We start from the raw sequence: 13757 nt of genomic DNA, 5'->3' as shown, positions 1-13757 counted from the left end.
GTTTATCCACATACGGATTCTTAAATATAATGTACTATAGGGGATTATATTTATACTATCTCATATCATGTTGAAAAGCGCAGACAAATTGATGGAAATTTAACTTTTTGGGGATTTTATTCACTTATGTAGGTTTGCATGCCGGCAGACCGAGAGGACATGATGCGGATCAATGGTCTCAAACTGGGAACCTTGTGAGTAAATGGTATAAATCCTTTAGACCACTAAAGCTCATCCTAAAGCCACTCAGACTGTTTTATTGTACAGCACAAAAGTGTGAACTTTCACTTCCTATGTGTTGTCTTTTATGTTTTACAGGAACGTTTCCCAGCTGTTTCCCCCACCAGCACCAGTAACCCCCACTGCCTTCAATTCAAGTACAGCTACACACACACACACACACACACACACACACACACATGCACAGAGCACCCATTGAATTGAATTTAAACAAATTATTTAAACATCAGTTATAATCACGGTGCAATATTATCATAATATTTGAGTCGCAATAGAATATTACTGCAATTCTAAACATTTTGCGATGTGCTGAGTATTGCAATAACAAATATTGCAATATATTGTGTATCTATTGCTTTTTTTCAGCGGCGTAATATGTCGCCAAAGGAAAACTTTGACGTCTGTTTTATCAAGTAATTCCACCACCTAGTAAAACTTTAACATCAGCATCAAAATATTATTGCAACACTAATGTGTTCATCGCTGTAATGCTGCAGCTGGTAAATATGAGGCTGATTTTAACTACATTATATATTGCTAAGTAGTTAAATCTGTAATAATACTTAATTATTCATAGTTAATTGATATATTTGATTAATAATCAAACTATGTTTAACATTAAGTAAAACGTACAATATTGGCCTTCAAATTGGATTGCTGTAGAGGAGAAGTATAAAGTAACATTACATTAAGTAAATGCAGTTTAGTTATAGTTACTTTCCTCTACTGCAGTGAGGCAAATTACTGTAAACAAAGTCAGAAAACAGAAGTTGCATTATCTGAGTGTGAGCAGCAGGAGGCAGGATTGATCTGACTGAGCACTCAAATATTTTATCTACACCCCTTCCTCGTCTCTATTGTTGCATTACTGATTAATGTGTTGGATTAACATCCCACTGATCTCACCGTCTGACTCCAGGAAACAGTTCCCTGAAAAAAACACGTCTCTTCACACACCCATCAGTGATGGAGACGATGAGCTGCCTGGAAAGGGAAACAAAAAAGTCTGGGAATCCCGGTAAACAAATGGGGACAATCCCCCAAGGAAGGTGTACATCATGTGATGTGTTTTGTTTGTAATATGAGGCTGTGTGTGTGTGTGTGTGTGTGTGTGTGTGTGTGTGTGTGTGTGTGTTTGTGTGTGCAGAACACATGACACCAGTGATAAAACATAATGAAGGATGAAAGGATGGTGAATGTGAAACCAAACCTGAGACTGATGTATGAGACACTTCAAAAGAACAGACCAGGTAAGATGACTTCTCCTACACCTGTTTACATTTTTTTTAAATTATTTTTTATTTATTTTCACACGCATGTCAGCTGGGGTGATACATGTACATTTACTCAAGTGTTGTACTTTTTGAGGTACTGTTATCTCCACTTAATTTAACAGTGAAACTGTATTTTTATTTATTTGACAGCTACAGACAGCAGTCACTTTCCTTATTTAGCCCAATTTGATTTAAATTTTTTAAAGTTAATTCTTGACTGGGGTAACATTTCTTTGACAAAACAGTCCCAAACTCAAGACCCACTTACTAGCTTTTTCTTGGGCTTTCAACCGCATCATACTGTCTTCACAGCAGCTGAAGTTTGCACATTTTTCATGGAGATGGATCTGTTCTTGCATGTGTCATCATCTTACAATAGAACAGAATAGAAATATAGGTTCATTTTTTTTTTAAATTGGCAATTATAACAATCCCAACTCAAGGTCTGCTTACTTGCTTTCACCGGAGCTTTCAATCATACACAGACCTCACTATCCTCTTATTCTTTATTGCAATGTTTTTTTTGGTGGGTAAATTAAATAAATAAATTAAAATCAACTCCATCTTGAACAACTACAACAGTGATATGTTACCTCCACATAATTAATAATAATATGTTATATCAACAGGGACAGATCGCTTTACCTTAAGTTCAGTATATTTTTATATTACTTCCCCACAGTGGTCTGAGTGATTTTACTTTTTTTTCTTAATTAAAATATGTAAATACATCTTCCACCACTTGTTGCGAACATTTTGCATACAGTACACCAGCTTGCAACGGGAAAAGATGAGAAACACATTATTTTTTCACTGTGGTAATGCTACTTGGGAGATCATACCCAGTGATCGACAGAATTACTAAACACTGAGCTGCCCCTCTGGAGAAAAAAAGAAGCTTTTTTTTTGCTGTTGTGAAAGACAAAGCTGAAAATCATAACAGTTAGACCAAATTGTGAAAAAACATAAAAAACCAACATGATGGTATGTGGCACAAAGCGATGCCCTATGACGTTTGTCATATGATGTTGTTGCCAAAATTATGTGGTGAGTCTTTTTAAGTTGTGCAAATAATTAACAACAAATGCCCTGAATAAAAATCTCCACATGCTTCCCACATATGTTGCTCATCTCAGCCCATCACATTATTTAGGCACGCCCCTGGCTGTGAGCACATTTATACATTAATACGACCTTAAAAAAAGTGTATGATATTCATGCTGTCTGCATGCTAAATAAACCATTTAAAAACTGATGGAAAGTTGATGCTTTGAAGATGGATTTCACAGTGTAATGATGGACAGAAATCAGCAGTTAAGATGCAGAAAAAGTATGAAAAGCTCCATGCTCCATGTGAGATGATGCCATAAACCAGATTTTAACTCCTCCTCCATATTCCAAATTTTAAATGTAGTCAGAAATATTTTCATTTTTATTGAAAATGCATATCGGTTCCAAACACTGGTTATCAGTCTCAGTAAGTACTGATAATCCATATCGGTATCAGCCCTAAAAAACCAATATCAGTCAACCCCTGTAGTCGACCACTGAGCAGCTCCACTGAGGCAGTCAGAGGTTCAGTGCCTTGCTCAAGAGCAATTGGACAGAGTAGAAAGTTTTTCTCATTCACTTTCCCAGCTGGTCGAGACATTCAGACACAGTCGTACAGTCATTTAAAGCTAATTGTCTGTATATGTAAACTGGCCTTACTCATTATAATTACAATGTTTGTTTACAGTTTGGCCAACCAAAGGAAAGCCACATGACAAACCAGACTCACTCCCACAGTCTCAAAAAGGATGTGTGATTTTTCAACACACCCACACGTGTCCGACAGATTCTTATAAATCCATCAATAACTGCCAGTGATGTTTCTGTTCTCTCTGGGTGGAGATCTCTCTCTTCGTTTATCCATAAAAGGTTGCTTTTAAAGCAAAAGATAAACATGTGAAAAACTTTGAACTCTTAGCTTCTAAAATGCTCCAAATTCCAAGCAGAGATTAGTGTGTGAGAACATCCAAACTATTTCTAAAGAGACCTTCAGATTAATAGAGATTTTTTTTTAGAGGGGGGGGTTATGGAGGTTGTTTCTCCTTGAAGTGGAGCATAAAACTGGACTTCCCAACCCCCTTATAAGGCATTTCCCTGAGAACAGTGGGAGGGGGGAAGAGGGCCGAGCGATGCAGGATATTCTCACAGGATGTGATGGCTGGACAGCAGCCGGAGTCGTGCAATGTGGAGGGAAGAGTCAGCTGAGAGGAGCTTTTTGGCTTGTGGCGTTTGCTTGGTTACTATCGATCTGTGAGTGGGTGGGTGTGCGCGCTGAGGATGTGAAATCAACATGGTCAGGAGGCACTTTGAAGACTAGTCATCAGCTGAAAGTGAGGTAAATGTCTTCTCTAAAAAGTAAAAAAAAAGTTCACGCATGTTGTTGTTACATAGTTTCTGTTGGGAGCAGATGTGTGCATGCAGTGGTGGAAGAAGTATTCAGATTATTTATTTAAGTAAAAGTATCGATGCAAAAATACTAAAAGTTTTGCATTCAAATTCCAACCACAGTAAAAGTAAATCGTATCATTTTACAGAAGAGATTTTACACTAAAATATATGATGAGTTCATATTTCTGTATATTAACATTGTGTTATTGATGCTTCTATTTAAGTGAATAATTTGTTTTGAATATATAGATATATAAATGGCCTATATATTAGCAATTAGCAGAAAAGAAAAGAAAATGACTTAAAATTTAGGGGGAAAAAACTGAAAAATAAAGTTTAAAAAACCCCAAAACAAAATAAACAAACAAAAACACCAACAAGGAAGTCCAGTAAAATAATTGTGAAACTACGATAATAGTTTTTTGGACATTTCTTCTAGCTTAAAAATAAATTCTCCATATCTGTTTATTTCTTTCCATTTGCAAAACAGTTCATGCCAACTTGCTCATTGCCTTTTTCCATGTTTTCTAAAGAAAGCAGACTAATCTGGTCAGATTTCACAGGTTTAAATACTGATGATCCTGGTTTCAAAGGGTTAAAAGGCAGGAAAAGTATAGAGAGTTCTGTGCTTGATGTGAATTGATGCCATGTGTAAATGCTACTATGCTAAATACTATTACACAAGATATTTTACTTTGAAAATAGTCTATGGATTGCGATAAAATATGAGATTGTCTTGGCTTAAAAAACTCACAGTATTCCTGCTCCTCCAGCTTCAAGTTTTAAAAAAGTAAAGAGTAAAAACAAACAAGTATTATCAGGAAAATGTACTTAAAGCAGTTAAAAAATAAAAATGCCTAAAATTGTCCATTGTGAGTGTTATATTATGACTAATTACAATATTAGACGTGCCTCATTGTGTAACAAACATATTACTGTTGTAACTACTCGAGGTGGAGCTAGTTTTAACTGATTAATATACATTTAGCTAGTTTAGTCCAGTAGTTTCCAACATAGGGGTTGGGCCCCTCCAAAGGGTCACAAGATAAATCTGAGGGGTCGCGAGCTGATTAATGGGAAATGAAAAAAAGAAGAAAATAAGTTCTGCTTCAGAAATTTTTGTTCACTTTTTGGGCTTTTCATTCATTCTTACTTTTGGGGGGAAGTTTTGGAAACTTACATTTCTTTTGGACTCAAATGTTATTCATATAAAACCATGTGATAAGCTTGAAGTGAGAAATGTCACCTTGGTGGAACTGCTTACAACTCATAGACATCTAAAGTGTCAAGCGATTATTTAAGATTATTAGGTATTTTTTCAGGGTTTTTGTGATCAAATGTTAATTAACTTCATAGAAACAATATGTTCAAATATATGGACAAATACAATTACCAAACATACAAAAACAGTTGCTGGCAGCTGAGATGAAAGCATCAAGGGCATCCTGATTCAACTTAGCTGTATCCAGCATGACTGCAAAAACAGACTCAAAACTGTCTTAATTGCAGCTGTTAAGTCTGCAAACAACAGCGTATGTTGATTAAGACTAAAGGATGAATGGCAAAGAACAAAGAGATGCATTTGGATTATAACTCATCCCAGTCAAAGTCTGATAAACAACCATTAACAATTTGTCAAAAAAAAGGTAGTGTTTTTTCCCTCTGAAAAGTAATAGATTGGAAGAATAAAGTGGCTTAAAGAAAGAAATACTCACGTAAACCTCAAAGTTTGCTTAAGCAAAGTAATGGCAGTCCATTTCTTGCTCAAGATAGAGAGTTTTGATCTTTCTGGCTGCTGATTAACAGCCACATGTTTTCATATCAGATTATAATGTTGTAACTTGTGGTATAAACTTTGTGTATTCAACTTTCCGCTTGAAAAGAGGTCATGCAGCTGTCTGATCTGCTTTTAGTGCTTGTTGAACAAATTGGTCAATTACCAAGAAATCCAAATGCTTTCCAGTAGCACCAGATGAATGATGTGTCTGTATTTTATGCAGCTACGAACACTCACAGACATCACATGAGAGCACTGTCATGAATATTTCTCTCACACAGATTCCTCTAGTTAATGTGTGGCTTTGTGCAGCTCTTACATGAAGATTTTACATGAAACAAGCTACATTTTAACACTGTGATGAACAGTATTTGAGTTTTTAGAGCTTTATCTAATTTAAAACCTCAACTGGGTGTTTTTTTTTTAACCATTTCTGTCACCTAAATTTCCATGTCCCGTATCACACCCTTGGGTACTTACCATTACTGCGATATTAATTACTCCCACACTGTCTAACCTGCAAGAGACCCTATAAAACATGTTGTTTTGTTTTGTGCAGGGGAACCTATCAGGAAATATGTAAGCAAGTTTCCGCAAAATAACAAGGCTCAGTACTTGTGTCTTGTAAAAGATGACTCACCGAGGCATAACAAAACAATCTCCACTTTTCTCTGTTTCAGAACAATAACCTACATAACAGTTGATTACATTTACACAGAACTGACGGAAAGCAGAATGCCTTAGTCATTTGCTCTCAGTTCTACCAGTTCTTTAGCAAAATACAGCATGTAGTACGGTATGTAAGAGAAATGTCAAAGTGCACAAGTAACAAAAAGCCCCTTTTGTATCTCAGGGCATAAATAGCACTGTCATGTTACACAGTAGGTAGCGCTACCTCCTTCTTCCTTCCCTTTTCGACTCATATCACCTACAGCTTGCTTCCTGCATTCATGTGTTTCTAACGAGTGATCTGGACTCTCCCCGCTGCAGCACCATGGCCGCCCTCCAGCTGCTCTTCCCGCTGTTGGTCAGCTGTGTGGCGGCATCTGTACGTCCTCCCCGCCACCTCCTTCCATGTCAAGTTGTAAGTAAAACCTGACACACACACATCTTTCTGCTAGTGGTTCAACAGCATTTAAATTCTGATTTTTTTTTCAGTTTTATGGCATCTTAAGGCACATTCCTCACATTTCTAGTTAAATAAATACCGACTATGTGTTCATCTGTTTTTAGTTTATTTCTATGGGTTGCCCACGGCAACTGAGATGAGGCACCTAATCCATCAGGTGCTTGAGGTATTTTCAGATTATCTCCAGGCAGACGGTTTATTTAAAAGCTTTTGACCTGAGCAGCGCTGGTTTATTAGTTTTAGCTCTTGAACTTTGCTGCCGTCAGACCTGCAGGCTTCAATATTTGGACAGAGAAACATTATTTGGCTTCACTGGAAATGTTGCAGAGGTCAGTTATCAGTCAAGTGTGTCAGCGTGTACAGTAGACAGTGACTTCTTTTCCTTTGAGTTTATGGTGAATCATGTTTAAGTTTTTGGCTTGTCATGCAGATTGCCAACAGAACAGCTCTTGTTCTAATTATGTAATAAACTAGAAATGTAAGCATCACTTCCTGTGTGCTTAAGCTTTTCCATTCCCAGGAAAGACCAGTAAATACATAGAAGAGTTTTAAATAAATTTAATGGAGTCTCTGCTGAGTGTGGAGCAGCTAGTGACAGAAAAAATATATTCAGTGATGTTTGGTGTCACCAATGCTGATCACAGACTCAGATGTAACTGTGTATTCTGTGTCTGGGATGTCAGTCCCCATCTATCACACAACTTATTTCCATGTTCTTAAATCGGAAATATAACTTGTGACCATAGCTGTCAAATAAATAAAGAACAACATTTCCCTCCAAAACTGAATACAAAAGGAAATAATAGTACTTCAAAATTTTGTCTAAGTACAACAGTTGAGGAAATAAATTATTTTTAATGTGTGTAAGAAGAAGTCTTATCAGTTCCATTTAATTGCTTATTTTTATCATGTCAAAACATGAGTAACAAGCAATTAATTATTTAAGAAAAAGGTTAAAAAAGGACATTTTTGTGCCAGCTATAGTGAGTGATGATAGCTCATTGATTAGCAGTTGTCAGAGCTGTGTGACAAACTTTCTGGGCATCCAAGTTTTACAAATGAACAGCAGTCAGAACAAAAGATGCACTGATGTGACATGAAAAAAACCCCCCACCAGGTCACCTTTTTTATTTTTTAAAATTAACATAAAATTCTCTCTTCGTTTTGCACTTTTACTTAAAGGTCCTATAATGTAAAAGTCAGATTTCCATGTCTGTTTTAATACAAATCAGGTATAATTGTGTATAAATACTGTGAAAGTATAAAAATGCCCAGTCTACAGAGAAATGCCCACAGTGTGTATTCAGAAACTGAGCAGGATTTCCGTGAAGTTGTGACATCACATCTATCCCGGACTGTTTCAGACTTGAAACATAAACATTTTATTATTAATCTGCAAAGTAAATAGAGTTATTAATTAATGAATTCCCACTAAAATGAAATACAAATAGAAAATAGCAAAACATTTAAATACTCAAGAGATATACAAGTACCTCAAAATTGTATTTAAGTACAATATACAAGAAAATATTTATCTCTCTCTCTCTCACACACACACACACACACACACACACACACACATCAGATGTTATAAACTCAAAGGTTTGACTTCAGAGCTCTTAGGAATGTAAGCAGCATGTCTATCATCACTGATAACACTGGACGTCAGAGAAAAGATGATCTTTAATGATGGTCCTGTAAATCCTTTAAAACATGCCAGATTTGTTCCTCAGCGCCTGACAACAGACGCACCATGTTTTGCCCTCCGGTAGTTAAAGACAATAAATCAATGTGTTTGTTTGTCGGGGCTGGCCGCTTTCAGGATACCACAAATATGCCAAGAAGCTAAATGTAGCTCTGCCTCGGAGAGAAAACGGAGAAGGAGACAGTTTTATGAGCTGTTTTCGGACGGGGGGGGGGGGGTCTCTGGCCATATGGTTTCAATTATAAACGACACTTAATAGCTTAAATATTTGAATCTATTAAGAGGAAAGGGAGAGAGGATGACGAAAACTGGTAATAGATATGTGAGGTGTATTGTCTTTAAACTGAACAATGGTTCTTTTGAGGCTGTTTGTTGGTTGAAGAACTTGAGGTCAAGTCGTTAAATAGCAGTTAACTTTTTGGATTAATTGAAAGAGAAATAGGCATTGTAAAAATTCAAAACCACAGCGGACTGTCGCTGCCAAGAACATGCTGTAGACACACCGCCTCATAAAACCTTCTGCATTCTCTTCAAACATTTGGCCTGTATTGTGTCATGGTCAGGCGATCTGGCAGCGTGCCGACATAATCAGACTTGTGTGTTTGTCTTTTGTCCGTAGGTCCAGATGGATGTGTTTTGCAGCGATCTAAGCCTCAGAAGCGCCCCGGTCAATCTTCCTCGTGGCGTCCAAATGCTGGACCTTTCTCGCAACCAGGTGCAGAACCTCACCCAGGAAACTCTTGCGTACCACACAGGCTTCCACCACCTGAACCTTCACTCTAACAAGATCCACTTCATCCAACCGGGGCTCTTCAAAGACATGACTGATCTGAAAGTCCTGGATCTGTCCAGGAATCATCTGAATGTTTTCGCTCTTTCCAAAATCAACATTGGGCCTCTTACAGCTGTAGAGTCACTTGATCTTTCAAGCAACGGGCTGTACACGGGGATGTCCGACTATTTCCTGGCTGACTCTCCGTCGCTGGCAAACCTTTCTCTAAACAGCAACAGCATCACCAAAATAGCACAAAATACCTTCAGTGGGTCCTCGTCACTGAGGAAAATCAGCCTCCACAATAACGTCATCCTGGAAATTGAAGATGGAGCTTTTGACTCCTTGAGTCATCTGACTGAACTCGATCTTTCCAAGAACTCGATCACGTGCATCACAGATTTCAATCTTTGTAATTTAAAAGTGCTCAATCTCAGCAAGAATAGCATGGAGCTTTTCCAAAGCATAACATCAACACATTCTTATAAACTAGTGCTTCTTGATCTGAGTGAAAACAAAATGCCTTATTTCCCGCTTCTCCCCAGAAACAACGTGCTTGAATATTTGGATGTTTCACGAAACCAGCTTCAGAGCCTGAATGTCACAGGAAGTCCTGAAACAAAAGTTTTTTTCTATCACCTGAGATACCTGGACATGAGTTACAACCAACTAAAAAGCATACCAGAGTCGTTTTTTTACTGTATGGCATCACTCGAGGTCCTAAATGTGAGCAATAACTGTATCAGCTCATTTTCTATCACTAATGAAGGCCTTCTGCAGACGGTGAAGATTATCAACCTCAGCTATAATACGCTGCAGAGCCTAAAGTTTGGGGAAAACACTCTGCCATCGCTGGAAAAGCTCCTCTTACACGGAAACGACCTCACGACCCTGGACCATCAAATATTTCAAAGACTTCCGAACATCAACCACCTGCAGCTCCAGCAGAATAATCTGCAAATCTGCTCCTCGGACCAAAACCACCAGGATTCTCCAGGTTGTGTTTCCTTTTCCTCCATAAGCAACTTGCAGTTCCTGAACCTGTCTGAAAACAATCTGCAGACTCTTCCTGCAAACTTGTTTGCAAACACTCCTCTGACGTTACTCGACTTGTCCCTGAATCCAGGCGTAGACATGGACAAAGACTCCCTCTCTGGTCTGGAGCATTCCCTGGTCCACCTCCTATTGAGGGAGAACAACATTTCCAGTTTAAACACAGACCTGTCCTCACTGACGAGTCTCAAACACATAGACCTGTCCACCAACCAGCTGACCACCCTGCCGATGTGGAACAAAGACTCCTCAATCGAGTCACTAAACCTGCAGCACAACAACCTGGTCACCCTGGAGTACCGCACCATGCTCGCTCTGGAGCGCTCACTAAAAACTCTCTACATGGGCTCCAACCCTCTGAGCTGCTGCAGCAACCTCGACTTCCTCCACATGGTCCAGCACTCCGCCGTGGTCGTGCCGGACATCGAGACGGTAACCTGCGTTCACGAGGAGTACTCAGAACCAGTCAACATCGAGAAGGTGACCAAGGAAATGTGTCACAGACCAGGTGTCCAGAACTATATTATTGCTTTAGTAGTGATAGCGTTAGCTGCGATGATCGTGCTGGGGCTGCTGGTTAAATGTTGCCACTTGAGGAAACGGAAACCCAACCGCAGCTTTAACGCATAATGTGAAGCCATGAAGGAATTCATATTTAGGACTTTGTTGGTGACTAGAGACAATAGAAACACATGAATGTAATGTCACCCAAAGTCCTCCAAAGGGACAATTTTTACCCCTGATTTGGGTTTAGCACCTCTGCTACTGGAGTGAATAAATCCAAATTTGGGTGAAAGGGGAAGAAGCCTTGGTGAGGCTGAGATGGGACACGCAAGAAGCAACCACAATGGCACCTGTAAATCACAAATACATGTGCCATAATATCTTTTAAATGAAGGCATAACAAAAGACAAACTATTGAAACCAGCACTTCTTGTGGAAAATATTTCCTCCATATATTTCAAAAGAGAAGTTTGGACTTTTTAAAAGGACGTCAGAAAGCGTCTTGCAGTCAGGATCTAGTGGTTTTTCCAGGAACTGCAATTTTAGAGCCATTCGGCTAAAGAAAAATGTTCATATTGTACCCTTTTGCAAACCATGGATTTGTTACATTATTAGATCATTTTTAGCGGATATATTAAAACTTTAATTGTTGTGGTAAAGGTGTGGTTAGGGTTCGGCACAAAAATCACATTCGGCCTAAATCATAATCATATTTTGGCTTTAAAAAAACTCAGCTTTAGTGACGCAAAAGCTGCTGAAAAACGCTGTGACGTGTCAGTGAAAAACAAATGGGCAAAGTGACTCAAACACCATTGAGAGATGCTGCAAAAGGTTGCCAAAAAACATCTGGTGCTGTTGGGTTTGCACAGTGGTCTGCAGAGGTCCAAAGCTTAGCAGGCGTCTCGCCTAGGTCACATGCCATCCAATATCACCTCCACAAGTCAGCTTAAATAATGCGTCACTTTAAAAATGTTTTCATGAAATGTGCAAATGTTATTCATGGTTGGCAGAAATGTACTCTATCGACTGGGCTGGGTGTTTCCTGATTATTTATGAAGCCACATGCTAACCAGCATAACTTTATTGAATGTAAAAGGATAAATCCACACTAAAACACTTAACACTGTTGACCATTTTCTCCACTGATGGTAACCTTTACTGATCAGACTGGAATACAACCATAAAATGCAAAAGGGATAGACTGACTGCTTGGGAAATGTGCTATTCATTTTCTTGCTGAAAGATGAGAAGCTTGAACTTTCCACAAGAAAGAAAATAAGCATATTTTCTATATATATATTTGACTGTTCCTTTAAAGGGACAGCTTAGAGGAAAAATGTATTTGTAATTTTAGGGGGAACTGTCCTTTTAAAGGTTGAATCAGGGGTTCCTGAAGATGAATCAGAGAGTGAGACAGAAAGATAAATCAGATTTAGTTAAGAGTGTCGACACTGGAACAAAGTCAGATGTCTTCACTCTGTGACGTTCAGTGTAAGAGTATCTGAGAGTGGAATTTTCCTTTAAGCTAAAAATAAAGAAACACAAACACTACAAAAGGTCATGAAACAAAATGCTCTTTCACGAATGATGAAGTGTGATAAGATGAAGTAGGTTGTCTGAAAGCAACCCGAGACGTCCCCTTACCCTTTATGTAGTTTGCACTTTATATTTCCTCGTGTTGGTGTGATTTTATCTGTGACTGTTAACACTAAGGATAATTTTATTGTTATGAAAACTAAGCTGGACATTTTAAACAGTGTGTTTTCTGTATTGATCCCAGGCCTGTGGTGCTACCCTTTGACACAATATCTATTAATCTGTCATGAATAGATGAAGGTTGACTAAGCACTGAAATTATTAACCGTGATACTCTAATATACAAGTATAATATACATACTGTATATTTTAAGTTAAATACATTAACATAAAATCCAGCGCTGTATTGTGGTGGGCTACACTGGGATTCACAGTTTCATACAGTTTTAATGTGCTTGATCTTAAATGTATTATTATTATTATTATTATTATTATTATTATTATTATCATCTATGAGTCAAGCGGATATGTAACTTTTCTCATCCTGTGATGTTATTTTGTAACTTAATGTAAGCAATGTTTTGTACCAAATGAAGGCCATTTTCTACACTAAATCATTGTGTGAGACATTATTTTTGTAACAAAAACAGTATTTCTCTCTGTATATATTTATAATGTTTAGAGTTTTGAGGCAGGTTTGGCTGGTTCCTTCAAGTAAGACACTATTATGGTAACATTTCACTTCATACAATAATATATATAGCTGTGCTTCTTGCAGAGCGCGAGGTTAAAACATTGATGCTACTCACACCAATCCTCTCATCTAACTTTCTGAAAGAAATCTATTTAAAACCTATTTCTCCAAATTTTGCACACTGTGAGTAAATGATAATTAGGCTATTAACAAAATATAATAAACTCAGCCAAAGAATTTAAGGATGTTTATGACTTAACAGCACTTAATGACATGAGATTAAAATATTTGCAATTGTCTAATATTTGTCTCTTGATTATTGAACAAAACTTTTGTCTGCCTTGAATAATTAGATATTCACATTTTAGACTATATGTTATTTAATTCTGTATCATTTTTACCTGATGCAAAATTAGCCATCAAATATATAAGTACTATTTCAGTACTATTAAAATCTTAAAAACTGAGAAACATTATGCAGCATGCCCTTAGGAATGTAAAATATAATTAAAATATTCATATTACAATAAAAGCTTAAGTCATTTTGTACGGAAAAAGCCCCCTGCCTATGAAATGCCATTTTAGTCAATATTAAATAAACAAATAAATTCATACATCAATGAATAAATATGAG

At 37.6% G+C, this 13757-nt stretch overlaps 1 protein-coding gene across 2 annotated transcripts; it reads left to right on the top strand.

Annotated features, from left to right (window-relative positions):
• The first annotated feature begins 386 nt into the window (after positions 1-386).
• On the top strand, positions 387-13043 carry lrrc32 (leucine rich repeat containing 32). Of its 2 annotated transcripts, XM_042499417.2 has the most exons (4): positions 387-1258; positions 1388-1490; positions 6721-6814; positions 9184-13043. In XM_042499417.2, the coding sequence occupies exons 3-4, from the start codon at positions 6725-6727 to the stop codon at positions 11017-11019; spliced, it is 1926 nt and encodes a 641-aa protein (XP_042355351.2). In that variant the 5' UTR covers positions 387-1258; positions 1388-1490; positions 6721-6724; the 3' UTR covers positions 11020-13043. The 2 variants fall into 2 exon arrangements, with proteins under 2 accessions (XP_042355351.2, XP_042355350.2); XM_042499416.2 differs by lacking the exons at positions 387-1258; positions 1388-1490 and adding an exon at positions 3662-3900.
• The last annotated feature ends 714 nt before the right edge of the window (positions 13044-13757 follow it).

This window comes from Plectropomus leopardus, chromosome 15, assembly GCF_026936395.1.
Source record: "Plectropomus leopardus strain MGB_pleo_1.0 chromosome 15, ASM2693639v1, whole genome shotgun sequence".
NCBI lineage: Eukaryota > Metazoa > Chordata > Actinopteri > Perciformes > Serranidae > Plectropomus > Plectropomus leopardus.
The sequence above is the reverse complement of the archived record's forward strand: the minus strand, read 5'-3'. Positions and strand labels throughout refer to the sequence as shown.